Source organism: Notechis scutatus, chromosome 2 (assembly GCF_049901735.1).
Source record: "Notechis scutatus isolate UNSWTSFEM ecotype Mainland chromosome 2, rNotScu1.2, whole genome shotgun sequence".
NCBI classification, from domain to species: Eukaryota; Metazoa; Chordata; class Lepidosauria; order Squamata; family Elapidae; genus Notechis; species Notechis scutatus.
The window spans coordinates 240,791,914-240,811,341 of NC_142010.1; the positions used below are offsets into that span (position 1 = coordinate 240,791,914).

General features: G+C 38.5%; 1 protein-coding gene across 2 annotated transcripts in view; it reads right to left on the reverse strand.

Annotated features, from left to right (window-relative positions):
• The window catches only part of RAB3C (RAB3C, member RAS oncogene family), a 95,474-nt gene extending 87,884 nt beyond the window's left edge, over nt 1-7,590 (reverse strand). The window contains exon 1 of one of the 2 annotated variants that reach the window (XM_087958398.1): nt 7,361-7,590. In XM_087958398.1, the coding sequence (XP_087814524.1) occupies nt 7,361-7,378 (18 nt within the window). In that variant the 5' untranslated portion in view covers nt 7,379-7,590. Of the gene's footprint in view, nt 1-6,540; nt 6,803-7,360 lie in introns of those variants that run through there. The other variant, XM_087958396.1, reaches the window with a different exon arrangement.
• Nucleotides 7,591-19,428: the final 11,838 nt, after the last annotated feature.

The window sequence follows — 19,428 nt, forward strand, 5'->3', positions numbered from 1 at the left end:
ATTTTCATTAAATTCCTCTGAATTTTAATAGCTTTAATAGTTCATACTGAAGATCTTTGATCTCTAAAAGCCCATAAATTCTCCCCTGCATAATCTTCATTATGCAGGAACTAATGGTAAGCTAATTGTGGTGAAATTTCCTGACTCCAAGGAAACTTTTGTGACATCACCATGACTCCTCATACCAATCATTATTTCTCTTTTCAGCCTGGCAAATGCCTAATCAAAAGCAGCTTCCTGTCAGCCTTCCCATGTAAACCAGACAGACACGAAACACAACCAGATGTTCCAACTCTACTTTACTGCAAGGCTACATTAACTTGTAAGTCTGAAAGCACAAATCTCCTGCCACTCCTGTGACAGCCCAAGATGCTAGCTTCTGAATCTCTTTCTCTGTCCATTATGCAGCTGTGGGTTATGCCATCTCTTATCTGACCATTCCCTAGGCAGCACTTCCTCACCCCACCTCTCAAAGCTCTTCTCTTATACCATTATACTTCCTAAGTTCCAGCTATCATATTCAATAATTCACAATATTTCAAGTGTTTTTCTGAAGGACAATTCATCTTCAGCTCCTCCTTTTCCAAGCATCAGAAGACCTTGTGGTCAATGAGGACAATGATATCAAATTATTAGAATGGTGCTTAGCCCTGATGATTTGTACAATAGATTTTTTGTGTGTGATGTTGCTTCCCCATATTTCTAGATCTGTTCAAATCCTGACTGAAGATGTTAGAATGAGCCTGGCAACACACAACAGAAGAGCCCAGATCATTTTAGTTCTGAGATTCCCTGTGTATTTTGAACATATAAAAATTCTGATGATGTGGAAAAGAAAGATGAATGCAGGCAAATTTACCTAATCAATTCTGAAAGTTTCAGAGTATTATACTGATCTCATTCATGAAAACTGGGCCTCCCAGATACTGATTTTCTTCATCTGTATTTCTCTAATGAATGTCTGATATTCATTTAAGGTAGCTACTGTTTCATCAGAACTAAAAAAAAAACAGAAGCATGACACACTTATTGGAATCTTAGATATCAATGGGAAGATTAACCCCATGGCCTTATTCTGCGAAGAAGCTGAGTGGGTTCAACCACCTATGCTTTCTTGGTCTGGACCTATCTAAAATGTTTTGTGACAAAAGTATAGGGTGAGGGTGACCATGAAAAATATCTTCAACTCTATGGAAAAAGACAGATAAAAATGAACAAATAATTCTATTTTGCAAGGAATGGATCTAAGAAACCCAGGAGAAATCAGCATTTTCATTCCAGCATTTTGGAATCCAAGTATCTATCCAATCTTGGCTGACATTAAAAAAAAACACAATATAGAATGGGATCTGGTTAGTACTTGAACGGAAGAACCTGAATAGGAGAACTAGGACAACCCAGGATTGTGAATTAAACTGAAAAATAAAATATCAAAAGATGACAAAGGCTAACCATGCTGTTGTTAAGAAAACTATGTTGAAGTGTTCATGAAGATGTCGTGAATCTAGCTCAACTCGAAAGTTTACAATAGTCCCAAAAAGTACTTTTGACTGCTCCTTCCATGGTTATGTGATCAAAATTCATGCAGCTGCCAATGGCATGCATTTACAATGATTACCCCAAATTCTGGGGCCATGTGATCACCATTTGGAAATCTTCCCAGCTGACTTCAAACAAACAAAGTCAATGGGGGGGATTCCAGATTTACTTAATGACCATATGATTCATTTAATGACCATTGTGATTTGCTTAATGACATCAAAATGTCATAAAATTGAATGTTAATTCACTTAATGGATGCCTCACCTAACAACAGGAGCTCCAGTCACAAGTTCTGCATCTGTAGTAAATAGCTATTGGTTTAGGGAGGCTCATTAGAGAAAATCTAATGAATCCAACCAGCCTTTGATTTTTGTAAAAGGGGAAAAGATTCTTTTCAGAAAATAAATCCACGTCCCAATAAAACTCATAATACAATCTGGAATGGTTTGAGGCTTAAATAATTATCAACATATTCACTACAGCTAGACAGATCTTCAATAGAGTGTTTGATAAAACTTCAAACAATGCTATCAAAGCAGACTGTCAAATCAAAGTGGATATTTTAATGACCTCTGCACACCTTCTGTACATGCAGAGAAAACTTTGTAAAGCAAAGCAAAGCAGCTGGTGAGATTGAGTCACCCTACTGCTATATTGTATTTGAAGGGGGGGGGAGACTCTGAGACAGATTGACTCAATTTTCCAGGTTGTGGTACTAGATAATCTTGAATCGGATCTGTGCTGTTTTGATAGGTCTAATTTTCAGCAGAGGAACTGGGAAGAGGGAGAGGTTTTGTTGCTAATCAGAAGTACTTTGCATGATTGCATTTTTTTGTATCTCTGAGAATCCTTGATACTCTCTAATTATAATTATATAGCAGACATGCAAATTTGTATTATTCGTCTCTTTCAATCCTCCGCAGCTTTGCTTTGACAGTTCTGTTGCATCTGGTTTATATAAAATCAGTGCTGGTGCCGCTTTGAGAAGCAGCAAAAACTTAGGGTTGTTTTTTTTTTTGCATAATGCCATGACAGCAAGACTTGTGTGTAGAAGAAAAGGATCCCCTTCATCAAAACCAACAGATGGGTCTTCAAAAACAGAAGAATTGGGTTTTCTGAAAAAGGTCTTCTCATAAGACTGTTGATTCCAACATTGAATATTACTTAGCTGTACTATTTAATTTCTAACTAGTGGTGGAAGCCTCAGAGGTAACATCATTGCAACATCGCTATGATCTTCACTTCCTAAATCCTTCTTTGGTTTTCTTTAGTATCCTTTGTTTATCCAATTTTGCTATAATTAGTGGTCCAAAGCAATCCTGCTCAGTGGGAAACTTTTTCCTTATTGTAGCTGCCTCTAAATCTTGATTTACTTCCTTATTTCTTTTAAAGCAAGAATCTCCAACCTTGGCAATTTTATGACTTGTGGATTTCAACACCCGGAATTCCTCAGGCAGTCATTAAGTACATGCTAGCTGAGGGATTCTGGGAAGTGAAGTCCACAAGTCATAAAGTTGCCAAGGTTGGAGACCCCTGCTTTAAAAGATACCTTAAAAGTTAAAACTGATTTTTTTCCTGGAAGGTTTTTACTTGATTGCTCATTCCAATGTTTACTGTAGCTAAACCAAATTATGAGTAATTTAAATGATATAATCCTTCTTTACTTAACCTTGTTTCATTTTCCTCCATTTTCCATTAATTTACCTGTTTTAAAGCATACAGGATATATAGAGCTGGGAGCTTTATGTTTTTAAAGCAATGTTGTTGATATTATTGATGATGCCACGTGAAACCAATGTTCGTGTTCTACTTTAACTCCACAATTTGGTTTAGAACCCAAATTTACAAAATTTATTCAAAATTAAATGCTATATATGACTGGCTAACTAATCTTATATATATTTACTCAAGAATAATGTAACAATATGTTTTCTGAACAACTGCAATTCTTGTAACTAATCCAGAAGCAAAATAAGGCTATAACTTTCATTTTTACTATGAAAATATGTAATATTTTTATTCAATTAAAGGGTTCTAATTCTATTTTTTTAAATGTGATTACACACACACACACACACACACACACACACACACATATATATATATATATATATATATATATATATATATATATATATATATATATATATATATATATATATATATATATATATATATATATATGTATTCAGCTTTGTTTGGGTATTTTCCCATGTCATTATAGTTGTGCTTTTAAAGTTGTAGCAACGTTTCGGCAGAATCTCATCTGCCATCATCAGGCTTCTGTATTGTGTTCGTCTGTGAGTCAGACTTTTACAGTTGTTTCAGTTTTAAATTTGGGGCTAGCCTACTGCTGTGCCAGAATGGTTTTTTCTTCATCCTGATTGGTTGGGAGTCTTGGTCTGTGTTTATTGCTCTTGGAGTTTGCTGTGTTCTCCTTGATTGGTGTTTCTAATATCTTCTGTCTGTTTTGTGGCTTTTTTGTGTCTTGATTGGCTGGCAACATTGTGTTCCTGTATTGGAGGCTTTTAGTGCAGCTTGGCTCTGAGTAAATGGACGGCTATCATTTGTTAGGATGCTAGGTTTCATCTGGGTGCCTGGTTGGGGTGTGTTTGAGCTGGAGGTATCAGGGGGGATCTGTTTGTGCCCAGGTGTTTGCCTGGCTAGTGGTGTGGAGATTTTTTTTGTTTGTGAGTGCAGGCTTCCAAATAATAGACAGTCTGGTGGAATCATCTCTTCTATTCATGCTTTCATGTCTTTTTTCAATCTCTATGGCTTCTCTGATTGGGAGTCTTCTCCAAGACTCCCAACCAATCAGGATAAAGAAAAAATCATTCTGGCACAGCAGTAGGCTAGCCCCAAATTTAAAACTGAAACAACTGTAAAAGTCTGACTCACAGACGAACACAATACAGAAGCCTGATGATAGCAGATGAGATTCTGCCGAAACGTTGCTACAACTTTAAAAGCACAACTATAATGATGTAGGAAAATACCCAAACAAAGCTGAATACCATACATGTAAGTACCCGCGAAAACTTAAGAAAACACACACACACACACATATATATATACATATACATATACATATACATATACATATACATATACATACATACATACATACATACATACATACATACATACATACATATATATATATATATATATATATATATATATATATATATTACATAGAGAGAAAGAGAGAAATTCTTGCAGATGGATATATTTATAATTACTTGTAGGCTAACTACATATCATCATTTAACATAACACTAGTAATCGATCTGAATTATTGCAGTTCAACTTCAAAGTCAAACACACCCTACAGAGACATTATGCAGGGGGACAGTAAACAATAAATAATTCTGTTAAAAATTGAATTTTGACCTTAGATGAACAGTCCCTAAGGAAGTCCATTTGCTAAATTAAAACCTTGTAAATATTATCTAGCTCATAACATTTTGTAAATATGGTTGCAAAATTTCTAATACTAGACAACAATATTTGTCAATAGATATGATACAATTATTAAGACAAGCCATATACTAAAAATAAAGAAATTAACAAAACATCCTAATACACATCTACACTGAAGTCCCATTAGGCCCGATGGATTTTACCTCTAAATAGGAGTAGATAGAAAGTAGAGTAAATGTATTTTTTCAGGTATTGCGTTATTACCTCTCAGTTTTTTACACTGAATACAAGCTTAGCTTTAACAGTACTTAAGGAAAAATCTTCCTGTAATTCACTGTAGTCTGTTTGGATACCTGTATTTATTAATAAAATGTACTTTTACTAATAATTAAAAAAGAAAAAAGAAAGTAGAGTATGTCGTTTATCTTTGGGATGCAGAAATGCTCAGCCTTGTCAATTTCCAAAGATGGAGCTTTATTTTGTGCTTAAAAGTAAAACAAGACTTTCCTGGGAGAGGAATCAAAATAATTCTCAATTTTAATAAGCTATTACTTCAAGAGTAACAATGCTTCTTTAAAAATAGATATCCTTTTTTCATATTTATTAGATTTTAATTTTTCCCTAGCTCAATGCATCTGTGATTAGTAATTACTGTGTTAATAATTCAAATGCAAAAGTGACTTCTAGGAAGATTTAAGTAGCACAAACAGAGTTGGACTGCAATATTCAAATGACCACTAGACAGTAGTAAAGAGATAATGGAAACTCTTAACACTATTTTTCCATCTAGTGGCCATCCAGAATTTTCCAGCCAAGATTTACAGTAGCAGCAGATCCATCACTCATCAAAGATCCGTCATTATATGATGTTAACAAAATATTAAGATAGCAAACTATGCTTACCTATAAGAGTCATTCAGCACAATGGGATTTCCTTTTGGCTACATGTATAACTGACTGCATCTTGCATAATATATAGTCAGAAATTAGACCTAATATATTCAAGTGTTACTCCCTAAGGGAATGATTTAGGATGGATGGCTGAATTTGGAGACTTCACATAGGAAGCCAGGGAGGAAAGAAGGAAAGAAAGAAAGGATCAATATACAAAGAATAATAGTATGATGTTAAAACGCCAGCTGATGATGTTCTGTTCTTGCCCTGAATCAACCTTTACAAATGGAGTTGTCAGCTGAAAGACAGTTCTATCAAATTGCATGTTAGTCCTCAATGCTCTGAATTCCTCAGTAATCTCCGAGTTAATGCCTCGCTCTTCCCTTAGGCGGCCAAAGAGAACAAATGAAGGGATCAGAATGTTTGAGGAAGACACAAGGGAAAACTGACACACGGTTGTTTGCGATGGGAATTAACACGTGATGTTTGCCTGATGTTTGTCCGTCCTTTTCTCTACCTCCTGTTTGCGAATTATATCCCCGAATTGCTCAACCACAGGTTCCCGTTTTGTGCGCCGCAGCCCTTCCCCTCCTAGTCGCTGTCCTCTCGCCCCGATCGCGTGAATGTCGGCTCCCAGGGTCTCTTTTTTAGGAATATATTCCCCTTTGACGTGCTACTAACCTGCATAGCAGCTTCGTGCCTCATTGTCAACCGCGCGCCTTTTCTTCCTCTCTCTCCTCTTTCTTCCACCTCGCGGGTTTACTACCGCTAGGATCCAAGCAGCAAACCGAGCCCACAAGCCAAGCCAGACTCTTACGCCCGGGCTCAAGGCAGGAGCAACAGCAGCGAACGACACGCTCAGCCGCTGCTCCGCCAAGGGATCCAAAGCAGACCGATCAGCACGGGAGCTGTCCACGGTGTCATTCCTCAACCTCCCCCCCCACACCGCTTCGCAACGATCTGTGGGAGTTGTAGTCAGAGCGACTACAATGGAAGAGGAACCTTCCTTCCCCACAACTACGTCTCCCAGGGTCGCTCGCGGGCCTTTCGCTTCGCCCTTTCATTCCCCTCCCCAAAGTAATCGCTCCATGGAAACGGAAACAAGGGTCTCCTCGGCTTTATAGTTTCCTAACTGTTGGGCAAGAACTTTCTGCGGAAGGGAAAAAAAAAAAAAAAGACTTCACTCCCCCCCCCAAAAAAAAAATCTGGGGTTTCTCCATTAGACTAGGCGGAGGTGGAGTGGACCTCGCCAACTCCCCACGCTTTCTAGCCGGCTTAAACCTCCATTCCCCAAATGGGTTTCCTTCCATTCTGGCGCCTTCGGGTGGAAGGCGCTCCATTGGGTAGGAAAGCTGCCGCCAGCAGGGACCAGCGTGTCCTTCGCTTCGCGTGGACCTATCGAGGCAGCCCCTTGATTTGGGGGGGGGTGGGGGGTTGTCGGGTAGTTTCATCTATGCTGGGCCTCCCCACCCCCTTGAAAACAGAGAAAACAGATCCCTACCTTGCCGTACAGTTCCATCTCGGCCTGGCCAAACGGGGGGGCTCCAGAGCCCAGCGGGCACCTCGCCCTCCTGATTCTCCCACACAACAAAGGCTGGCACTGAGCGGGGAAAACCGGAGGAGAAGGAGCCAAAACGCCGAGCGTGGAACTCGCTCGTCCCTTGGAAGCTGGAATCCAGGAGCGCCTCTTTGGAGGAGCATCGGCCGCCCCAGCTCCGGAGCAGAGTTTTTCCTAGCACCGCTCTTTAGCCTGAGCGCAACCCGGGAGAGCTCCCTTTAGGCACCTTTGGTTTCATTAGCCCGAAGCGAAGAAGAAGAAGAGCAGGTGCGGGAGGAGAGGGCGGGGTGGGGTGCATCGGAGGCAGGGCGTTGTGGAAACGGCAACCTGCTCAGAGCAAAACAAAAGAACAGCCAAAGCCAGGATGGCGAGGTAGGTTTGGACCAGGTTGACTGTTTGTCAAAGACTAGAGGTTGCGGGGGGGGGGGTGTCTTTCCCCTCCTCTTAATGCCATCCAGGTGGACCGGATTTCCCTAATCCTTCCCAGCATCGTTTATTAGCTGCCCGGAGGTTATATGAACGGAAGTCTAGAATGTTTGGAGGGCACCGGTTGAAGAAGGAATAGTGGGGGTTTTTTTGGGGGGGAGGGGGTTTGATTTGCTTAATTCATCCATCTGGGATCAAAAGGTAGCAGTTGCCATTCTCCTTTCTTTAGTGATTTATTTATTCTACACTTTTATCATTCACTTACCTCCAAAGGCTTTGGGCAGGTTACGGAAATTTAAAATTACAAACACAACAGGCACATAAAATTATAAAAAAACAACCCTAAGCCCACCATAATGAAGTAACCTTTCCCTAAGCTACATTTAGCTAGTCTTGAAAGTAAAGCAGTCTTTAAATTTTATTTAAAAACTATGAGGATGGGAGCCTCACGTAGTTCTCAAGTCGGGAGTTTCAAGTATGCAGGCCGTCACCAAGAAGGTCTTTTATCTCCTCCATGCCTCCCTCACTTCAGAGAGAAGAGGGCTTCTTCACAGGGCTTCCAGATATGTTTTCACCAGATGGAGAGATTTAAAAAAAATATATACTCACATGAATTTATTTACAAGTTGTACCATTAACCAAAAGGAGACTTTATTATTACTCTTTCAATGTTTTCTGTCTTTTCAATTTAGAAATTTGCTGGAATTGTAAAGACCACTTTATATTTCATTTTCCAACCATGCGCCATGTGGTTATACCGATGTTTCCTGAAACAAATAAAAGATACAAAGGTGCAGAGACTGTTATGAAAAAATCATAGAGCTCAGAATGATTTCGTAACTTATGTACATTCCACCTATTTCATTTGCTATTCATTTCTTGCGTGTGTTTGCTGAGGGAAACATATATATATATGTATATATATATATATATATATATATATATATATATATATATATATATATATATATATATATATATATATATATATATATGTGTGTGTGTGTGTGTGTGTGTGTGTATATGTATATGTATATGTGTATATATATATATATATATATATATATATATATATATATATATATATATATATATATGGTGTTCGGCTTGGTTCGGTATTTTCCCACGTCATTGTAGTTCTTTTAAAGTTGTAGCAACGTTTCAGCAGAATCTTATCTGCCATCATCAGGCTTCTGTATTGTGTCCGTCTGTGGGTCAGACTTTTACAGTGGTTTCAGATTTAAATTTGGGGCAGCCTATTGCTGTGCCAGAATGGTTTTTTCTTCATCCTGATTGGTTGGGAGTCTTGGTCTGTGTTTATTGGTCTCAGAGTTTGCTGTGTTCTGCTTGATGGGTGTCTCTGATATCTTCTGTCTGTTTTTTGGCTCTTTTTGTATCTTGATTGGCTGGCAGCATTGTGTTACTTTAATGGAGGCCTTTAGTGCAGCTTGGCTTCAGGTAAATGGACGGCTATCATTAGTTAGGAAGCTGGGTTTCATCTGTGTGCCTGGTTGGGGTGTGTTTGAGCTGGAGGTATCAGGGGGGGTCTGTTTGTGCCCAGGTGTTTGCCTGGCTTGTGGTGTGGAGATTTTTTTGTTTGTGAGTGCAGGCTTCCAAATGATTGACAGCCTGGTGGAATCATCTCTTCTGTTCATGCTTTCTGGTCTTTTTTCAATCTCTATGGCTTCTCTGATGATTCTGTGGCTGGAATTTTCTATAGTGGCTAGGGTTTTGGTGCCATTGAAGTTGATGCTATGACCTGTGGCTTCCATGTGTTGGACTAGTGAGGAAGTGTGTTCCAGCTTTTTGACTGCATTTTTGTGTTCATCCAGGCGGGTGCTTATTCTTCTATTGGTCTGTCCAATGTATGTGGCCGGGCATGATGCACAGGGGACTTCGTATATGCCTTGGTTTTCCAGGTCAATTTTGTCTTTGGGGTTTCTGAGGATGGCTGCTATTTTTCTGTCTGTTTTGAAGGCAGTCTTGATGTGGTATCTGTATAGTATCTTACTAATTTTGTCTGTAGTGCCTCTTATGTAGGGCAGGACAGCTGTTCCATGGGTCTGTTCATCTTCTGGGTCTCTATTATGTCTCAGTGTGTTTTTGTGGATCAAGTTGGTGATTTTGCTTTTGTGGAAGCCATTGGCTGTCAATATTTTAGTCAGGGTGCATAGTTCAGTCTTAATGTGTGTCTTGTCTGCCAGGCGTTTGGTTCTAGTAATTAGTGTTCATTAAGACTGAACTATGCACCCTGACTAAAATATATATATATATATGGCATTCAGCTTTGTTCGGGTATTTTCCCACGTCATAGTCATTTCCCGAACAAAGCTGAATGCCATACATGTAAGTACCCGCGAAAACGTAAGAAAACACACACACATACATACATACACACACACACACACACACACACACACATATATATATATATATATATATATATATATATATATATATATATATATATATATATATATATATATATATATAAATGCAGGTCTTGCATTATATATATGCAGGTCTTGGCGTGTTCAGGTCTTTTCCCGTGTAATATTGAGAGTATCTTGGCAACGTTTCAACAAGGTCCCACTCGCCATCTTCAGGCTGGTGCTTTCGGCTTTGTGCTTGTGCGAGCAAAGTGTGATCGGAGCTGCCGTCTCTCTATAAATACTGGTGGGGAGGTTGGCTGTGTTGTCATTTCTTGATTGGTTGATGGAGTATTTATAGAGAGGCGGCAGCTCTGATCACGCTTTGCTCGCACAAGCACGAAGCCGAAAGCACCAGCCTGAAGATGGCGAGTGGGACCTTGTCGAAACGTCGCCAAGATACTCTCAATCTTACATGGGAAAAGACCCGAACACGCCAAGACCTGTATACCTATACCCATGAAAATCTACGAATAGATAGATAGATAGATAGATAGATAGATAGAGTGTGTGTGTGTGTGTGTGTGTATGTATGTATATAAACATATATATAAAACATATAAAACACATATAAAAAGTGCTTTTATAGGGTCATCAGCTGCTATTATGCACACCTAAATATACTCTAGGACGCAAGTGTCAAACCTGATCATGTCTCGAGCCAGATCATGACATATCATGACATTTTTTGCCTTTGCAGAGTCTGGGTGGGCGTGGCCTGCTCATGACGTATCCAGCCTGCGGGCCGCCAGTTTGACAGGCCTGGTCCAGGATAGCAGCAAAGCCTACAACACGATGCTACTTTTTCTTTCTGTTTCGTAATTGCTGTTCTGGGCTTTTTTTGTGAGGCTTTTTTCTTCCATTTTAAGGATATATTCATTTGTAACTGAGAATTTTTCAGCCTGGGATATCATTTATACTAACCAGGCAAGCTAAAAATTGGCCTTGGTTTAAGAGACTGTGGAGATCACTGCAAACCAGAATAAATGCATGGAAGTACAGATGGACCATCCAATCTATAATCACTCTTCTAATAGCAAGCTAATGTAATCCAGTGCAAATAATTTTAGAAGCAAGAAACAAAAGTAGGCAGCATTATATCTAGGAGAATTCCAAGAGGGAGAATCCCTCCTTTTCATTTCTGAGGTCTACCTGCATGCTGAGATCTACCTGCGTGCTGTATCCTTAGGTACAGATATACGTCAGTTTTGGAAAAATTAATCCATATGTTTCATAATTTAAAATATCTAAACTGAACTAATTAAATTGGTATGTTGGGAGCACCCTTAAAATTAGGGGTTGAATACTTATTACTCCTTTTCCAACTGTCCTTTTCTTCCTATCTCAGTAGAATCCATATTGGGGAAGCTGGAAGACCATAACATCCATTATCACTTATCATGATCTCTTCTTTCACAGGTACCACCTTTAGTAAAGTCAGATATCAATACTCCCACATATTATACACTCAGATAAGTGTGCATCTTAAGTGGAATAAACTTTAGAGAATCTGCTATTGTCTCCTTTCTGAACAGCCTTCCAATTCTCTCATCTCTAGATGACTATGTTGGAATAATTCCATATTGTATTATACTTTCACTTGCTACTTCCAGTCCATTGGCTTGTAAAGGGGTGCCAGAACGTGTTGCGACATCAAAAATGGATGAATACTGTGATATTTTACTTGTCTACTTCAGTGAACAAAAACAGTGACAATTTTGCTGTGTTTCTTCCTGAGAATAAAGATGAAATGTTGTTTACAAATCCATCACTCTTTTTTTTTCTTTATCTGGTTGAGATGATACCCCATCGCATTGTTATTATCTTTAACAGTGACATGGAAAATAGCTTTAAAATAACAGCTGGGATTCACTGTAGACTACCAGATGTAACTTAAAGCTCAGGATTTTGACTGTAAACAAGATGTATGTTTCTAACACCATGTTGATACTAGCTTCTCATCATTTGAAAGATTATATATTGTAAAAGTTAGGCTACTGAAATGTAACAAGAAAACTAGCTAAAGGGTATCAGAGACAAAGAGATTCTTTATGATTGGTAAAAATATTCTTTGAAAATATCAAGATGAAATCATTCAGACGTTTTTGAATTATTTATTTTCTTTACTAAAGCATAACCAGAAAGGAGCAAAACAATGTTGTGTTCTTATATTAGATCTTTAAATTGGTGGTACTCTCCATATGATAGAATTTTATTTTTTCATGAAATTCTTATTCGTCAGCCAGAAACAGTAGTAAAAGAAATATTTCCAATGTAAATAATGCACAGCTATCATTGAAAATTAAATATTTTATAATAAATGCAACAATAATTAATATTCCTATTATATGCATAAAGTACATGTAGCTTTCCCCAGATTGAGACTTTCAGAATTTCTAGCTAGCATGCTTATTGACCAGAATGGTGATATATTAGGCAGTTATAGGCCTAATATATCTGAGCAGCATTGGTTAGAAAAGATGCAACATTAATTCAAGTGATCTCAATTCCTAGCCTGGAGATTTTGAATAATTTTGGATTTAGATATCAAGATCCTTAAGGGACAAGGGACCTATCTCTTATTAGAAGGATCTTCTAATAGAGCTGGAAAGGACTATTTAGAGCACTGTGTCCAAACCCCTGCTTAGTGCAGCAATTCAAATTGAAACATCTAAGACAAATGGTTTCTCAGCAAACAAACATAGAGAATTAAGTCAACTGCTCACTGTGTTTCAAAGTTGTGCTATAATTACTATGGAAATTCTCAGTCATGGTTGTCCCAAAGGTGCTTTTTCAAAAGGAAACTGGACTTTGTTTTTCCTTGAATATATTTTGCTTCTCATCCAAGAAGTTTCTTTAGTTCATATAATGTACTGTAATGAGTTTCTTTGTTGACTAAGCATCCATAGCACCAGAAGTAACATCTACATTCATGGAAGTGGATGTTTTCTCTCATCTTACCTGAGACGCTTCAGCTGCAACTTGGGAATGGATGGGAGATGAAGACATCCAACTAGCTATGAAAGAAGTACATTCTCATTCTCATTGGAATAGAATGCTTAGTTTGGTTGATTACCACTCTCAATGATTTACACAAAACCTTCAAAGAGTACCAACCATTTGAAAGAGTCACATCACCAAGAATAGCAATATCTAAAACTCAGGAGCAGATATGAGTCATCATTATTTTTTCTACAGCCAAGACAATTCTGTTACATTTCCCATTATCTGAATCATTCAAGATCACCAGACATTAAGGCCACTTATGTATGCAGCCTTAGCTACATTTTTAAAGACTTCAACTGTACCCCTACGCCTTTGAAAATTTGATGGAAAAGCTTTTGTATGTGTGTGGTATGTGTTGAGGCTTCATCCATATCTCACAAAGTTGTGTGATTCTACAAAGTGTTTAACAGAGCCTAAAGCAGTTCTCCATTTCTGCTCAGAGAGGAACCCAACTGTTCTTCAGATTATGTGTTCCTAAATTTTGCAACAAGTTCTTAGTTCAAACGAATATGACTGGGTGCATATTCAAGATAAACTACATTTGGAATTTCATCAGAATAAAACTTACTTAAAGATGCATTATTGGATAGAGAAGGAATATGAAGAAAATATATTCAAAATATATTTTTAAGGGAGTACAAAAAAAATGCAAAAGTTTTTTGAAATTGAATGTCAAAATGACTTATACTAGCTCTGACTTATAAAACAGATATAAATTTGTCAGGAAGTGCAGCAGTAGTGGGATTCAATTTTTTTTACTACTGGTTCTGTGGGCATGGCTTGGTGGACATGGCATGGCTTGGTGGACATGGTTTGGTGGACATGGCTTGGTGGGTGTGGCAGGGGAAGGATACTGCAAAATCTCCATTCCCACCCCTGGGAGAAGGTTACTGCAAAATCCCATTCCCTCCCCACTCCACTAACCTGCTTTCCAGCTCCGTTCTCCTGTGCAGGGCAACAAAAGAGAGGCAGAGAATAGATTGGGGCGGGGCCAGTCAGAGGTGGTATTTTCCTGTTCTCTGAACTACTCAAAATTTCTGCTACTGGTTCTCCAGAACTGGTCAGAATCTGATGAATACCATCTCTGAAGTGCAGTCCATCTTAAATCATATGTAGGTTAATCAGGAAGTTTTCACTGGATGATTCTAAGGTTTTGTCAAATTGTCTTCTAGCAGTCTGCAGTGATGTATTTTACACATCTGATTTATGCATCATTCTGAATGAGCCACTTTGCCTTTTAAACATTTAACACAAAAGGACAGTAAACACAATCTTTAATTCATTCAAGTTAGAGCTGTTCCATATAGGTTGGAACTATGCGTTCAACAAAATTGAAAATGCATCATGTTATTTAAAAGATAGTTGGCTAAAAACCATTATTTAATGTCCATGTTGAATTTAATAAAACACAAATGTCCTGTTTTAAAACATCTTGTTGTGATTACTGTCTTCTGTATTTGATCTCATAAGGAACAGAAGATTGATTATACTCTGTCAAAATGGTTTTCCAAATAGATTTCAAATTGATGAAATCATCAGAAAGAATTTCCTGTTTGAGAATTATCCTAATGCTAAGTCTTAACAAAAGCATCCAGATAATTGGAAATAGATAGAAATATTAAAGGAAATAGGAAATTATATTTAATATGAAAGGCTTTCTACATGTACATATTTATATGTACATATATGCAAACTTAAATAGAGTGATGTCTGCAGATTGAATATATGTAAGCATAGATATCTGAGGGGTGATCAAAATTTGCAAGATGGCAGATAAGGCATCCCAACTGAAACCATGCAGGGCGGCAAATATGCAAGATGACATGGTTTCAGTTGGGATGCCTTGTCTGCCAACTTGCAAATTTTGATCACCCCTCAGATATCTATGCTTACATATATTCAGTCCTTTATGCATCCTGAAATAATCTTTCACAATTTCAAATTATTATCAGGACATCGGCTGTCAGAATTCTGAAATTTGTTTCCAATTGTTTGAGAAAAACTGAAATAGAAAGAGAACCCTGTGCCAATTGCTTTGTTAAAAGAAAAATGAGAAATCTATGGCTCCTCAGAAATTGTGGTACCACTTAAATTCCCATTGTCTGGGATAATTGAATATTCTGGGTGGAATGATGGAATTACAATCCAGCGTTCAGGCACAATTTCGAATCCCCATTCTGAGAGGAGAAGACTATAAAATGGCTATACCTGATCTGGAATTTGGTGGTTCAGAGGCGAAACTGTATTTATGCCCCCCAAAAAAAAAGTTTGAGGAAGAGTCATAGCCTTTTGCTTTCATTTGCTTCTGAAAGAAAATACCCACCAAATCATATTGATGATAGAACTTTGTTACTGAGAAGTAGTCATCTTGAGGTTACTCATCTTTTTTTAAAGTGATGGTGATGATGATGACGATGATGATGATAACAATAACAACAACAATAATAATAATAATAATAATAATAAATTATTATTATTATTATTATTATTATTATTATTATTATTATTCTGTATTTCTTCAAGTTCGACTTCACTGAGCACTTTGTTCCGAGTGATGAATCGTCATTGATCAGCTAATCATAATTCAGTTGTCCTTGAGTCTGGATATTTTTGTTTTCATAACTTGTACATCCTTTTTGGGTAGCCTCGTTTTTCTGGTTCTGCTTTGTAGTGGCATTTCATTACAGTGCGGTTCTCTGACATGGCGTATTTCTGCCGCGTCTGAGGTTGTTCAGCTTCCAGTAGCCCTGCAGGCCCATGCCCTGGTTGCTCAGCTTTGGGACCCGTGGCCTGTAGCCCACTTGTCGACGGAAGTCCAGGTTCCCCAGCACCTGACGCGGTCCTTGTTAACCGGGCAACAACCGAGCTGGTATAGGCTTCGTTCGGTTGTGTTTCACCATGATTCATTGCATGGGTAGTTGGGTGCACTCAGTTCTGTTCCTCGGCCTAGACCTCTCTGACATGGTTGGACCTGCCGGTAGTTTGTACTACCACCAGCACAGCTCTCAGCTTCCTTGGAACAGTTAAGCCCCCCCGCCACGCCAAGGTGGACCCCTCTACCTGGTGATAGCAGGATTGACGAGAAACAACTTGAAAAAGTCACCAGATATCAGGACTTGAGAATCAAACTGCAGAGACTCTGGCATAAACCAGTGCAGGTGGTTCCAGTGGTACTCGGCACACTGGGTGCTGTGCCTAAAGACCTAGGCAAGCACTTAAAAACAATTGGTGCTGACAAGATCACCATTGGTCAGCTGCAGAAGGCCACCTTACTGGGATCTGCTCACATAATCTGCTGATACATCATGCAGTCCTAAAAGCTTGGGAAGTGTTCGACTAGTGATTTGTGATACGAAATCGAGCATAGTTATCTTGTCTGCTGTGTATACTATAATTTTTGTGTACTACAACAACAGCAGTAACAATAACAATAACAATAACAACAACAGCAATAATACTAATACTAATAATACTAATAATACTAATAATAATACTAATAATAATACTAATAATAATACTAATACTAATACTAATACTAATACTAATACTAATACTAATACTAATACTACTACTACTACTACTACTACTACTAATAATAATAATAATAATAATAATAATAATAATAATAATAACAACAGAGTTTTTCATTTAAGGTGATTCCCAAATATTGACTAAAGACTTTTTTTACTTCTTCATTTAAAAGAAAAAGGACATTCTTTTTAGGATAGTAATATTTACATTTTTTGACAGAGAAGATAGGTGGTTTGTGAGGAGTGAACTAACCCATTTATGCCAAAGTGGAAAATTATTCCCTCAATAGAAATGAAGGTGTCAGACACAACCTGCCCCCCATTTTTTTATCCTGTCCCCAGGAAGTTCAACTTCACAGTTTCACCAGGGAGTCCACACTTAACGACCCCTAAGAATTTTAGGAGTTGGTACACTCCAGTGACTCTCTACCTTTTCATGTTCCTTTAACTAACTTGTTCAGATTGAAAAACCTACTTGGAAAAGCAGCAAAACATTTCAGACCAATAAGAAAGTTAGTCTAGTTGCCATGACACAACTTCCAGACAATTCTACCTGGATGACTGAGAATCTTCATCAACACATTGATTCAAGAGGCTACAGTCTAATACAAAGCTACCTAAGTCATTTTCAGAGGCCACTGCATTCATCTGAGGCGCTCTTCCTATCTCAAAGTTGTATTTCCATAGTATCAAAGGGCCACCAAAATATCCTTTTTTGCTCCACTTCAGCAACTACATCTATTCTGATCTTCCTTCTTACTGTTCTCTTGTCTTTTTATAACCATCACAAGCCTTTTCATCTGCTTCCCCACTGATTTGCAGGGATGGGGGTGGGGAGGGCATCAGCAACTAACCCAATTTTTCAAGTGGTTCCAGAAAACCCACTTTTTAAAAAGGGTTAAAACCCACTGTGAATATTGGCCTAATTCAGTGAGGTCAAGAATGAGTAATCCAAGGTCTGCATGAGCCATCCATATACACTTTGTAGGTTAAAGCATCCATTTCTCTTTCTGCTCTGTTGATGTCAAGATATCTCTGATCAGATCCTTCTAACTCACAGGAAGGGCACAAAGGAACAGTAGTCTCTTTTGAAATCTGTTGCTCAGAATGACGTTAGGTCCCCAACCATGAGTTTTCTATAGCTGCTGGAATTACAACGATCAATTTTTCAACATAGAATTTCTGTGTATCTGTTGGTTGTCATATTGCAAAAACTTGTCAAAGTCATTCCAAGGCTGCCACTCCTGTTAGATCTCTGGTTCTTTTCAGTGCTGGAATCTTGAACAAAAGTCTGGGTTATTAAAATTAAAATTCAACTTATTTTTAGAAAGCAGCTAAAATATTTTTAGTCAGTTGCTTCTAGAAATACCTCACCCACCTACAATTTTTGTTGTTCGTTGCAACGTCGTGTCTGACCCATTGGGACCCCATGGACAATGTTCCTCTAGGCCTTCCTGTCCTCTACCATCTTCTGGAGTCCATTTAAGCTCACGCCGACTGCTTCAGTGACTCCATCCAGCCACCTCATTCTCTGTCGTCCCCTTCTTCTATTGCCCTCCATCTTTCCCAGCATTAGGCTCTTCTCCAGTGAGTACTTCGTTTTCGTTAGGTGGCTAAAGTATTTGAGTTTCATCTTCAGGATCTGGCTATAACTTATGTGCAATATATATTATATTCCACAATCTGTAGTTGTTTTTATTTTATTTTTTATTTGATTTGATTTATCAATCGCTTACAAGATAATAGGTATAAGTATATACATAGTTATGAATACATGAAATAGTTACATATAAGACAAATAAAAGAAACAATAGTACAGGGACGGTAGGCACGTTGGTGCGCTTATGCACGCCCCCTACAGACCTCTTCGGAAAGGGTTGAGGTCAATGGTAGACAGTCTAAGGTTAAAGTTTTTGGGGTTTGGGGAAGAAACCACAGAGTCAGGTAGAGTATTCCAGACATTGACCACTCTGTTGCTGGAGTTGTGTCTATGTTCACACATGAACATTTGTGTGTGTGTATCTGTGTATCAATATCTATATACAGTATATATTGTTATATTATGAAAGATTTAAGAGTTTGGTCTAGTGGTTAAGGCACAGGCTAGAAAGCAAGAGATTGTAAATTCTAGTCCTGCCTTAACCATGAAAACCAGCTGGGTGATTTTGAGCCAGTCACTTTCTCTCAACCCTCCTCACAGGATTGTTGTTGAGGTGAAAATAAGAGGAGGAAGGTGTGTTAGATAAGTTCACAGTTTTGAGTTAATTTGTAAAAAAAATTATAAAGGCGGGATATAAACAGCAAACAAGTAAAAGGACTGACCCATAGAGAAAGGTTATGTAGAGCAGGGGTCCCCAACCACTGGGCCCTGGACCGGTACCGGTCCGTGGAACATTTTCTACCGGGCCGCCGGTTTGCTGGGTGCCGCCATCTTGTTTTGATGAGAAAGTGCTTCCAGGTGAGCTTTTCTGGTTGGAAAGCGGTGTTTGGGTCCTGAAGGAATCCTTGCGCCTTAGTTTCATCGAAGGGGGGGGCAGCTTCGAACGAAACTAAGGTGCAAGGATTCTTTCAGCACCCAAGGCAAGGCAAGCCAAGTGACTGTCCCGAAGCCCATCGACAA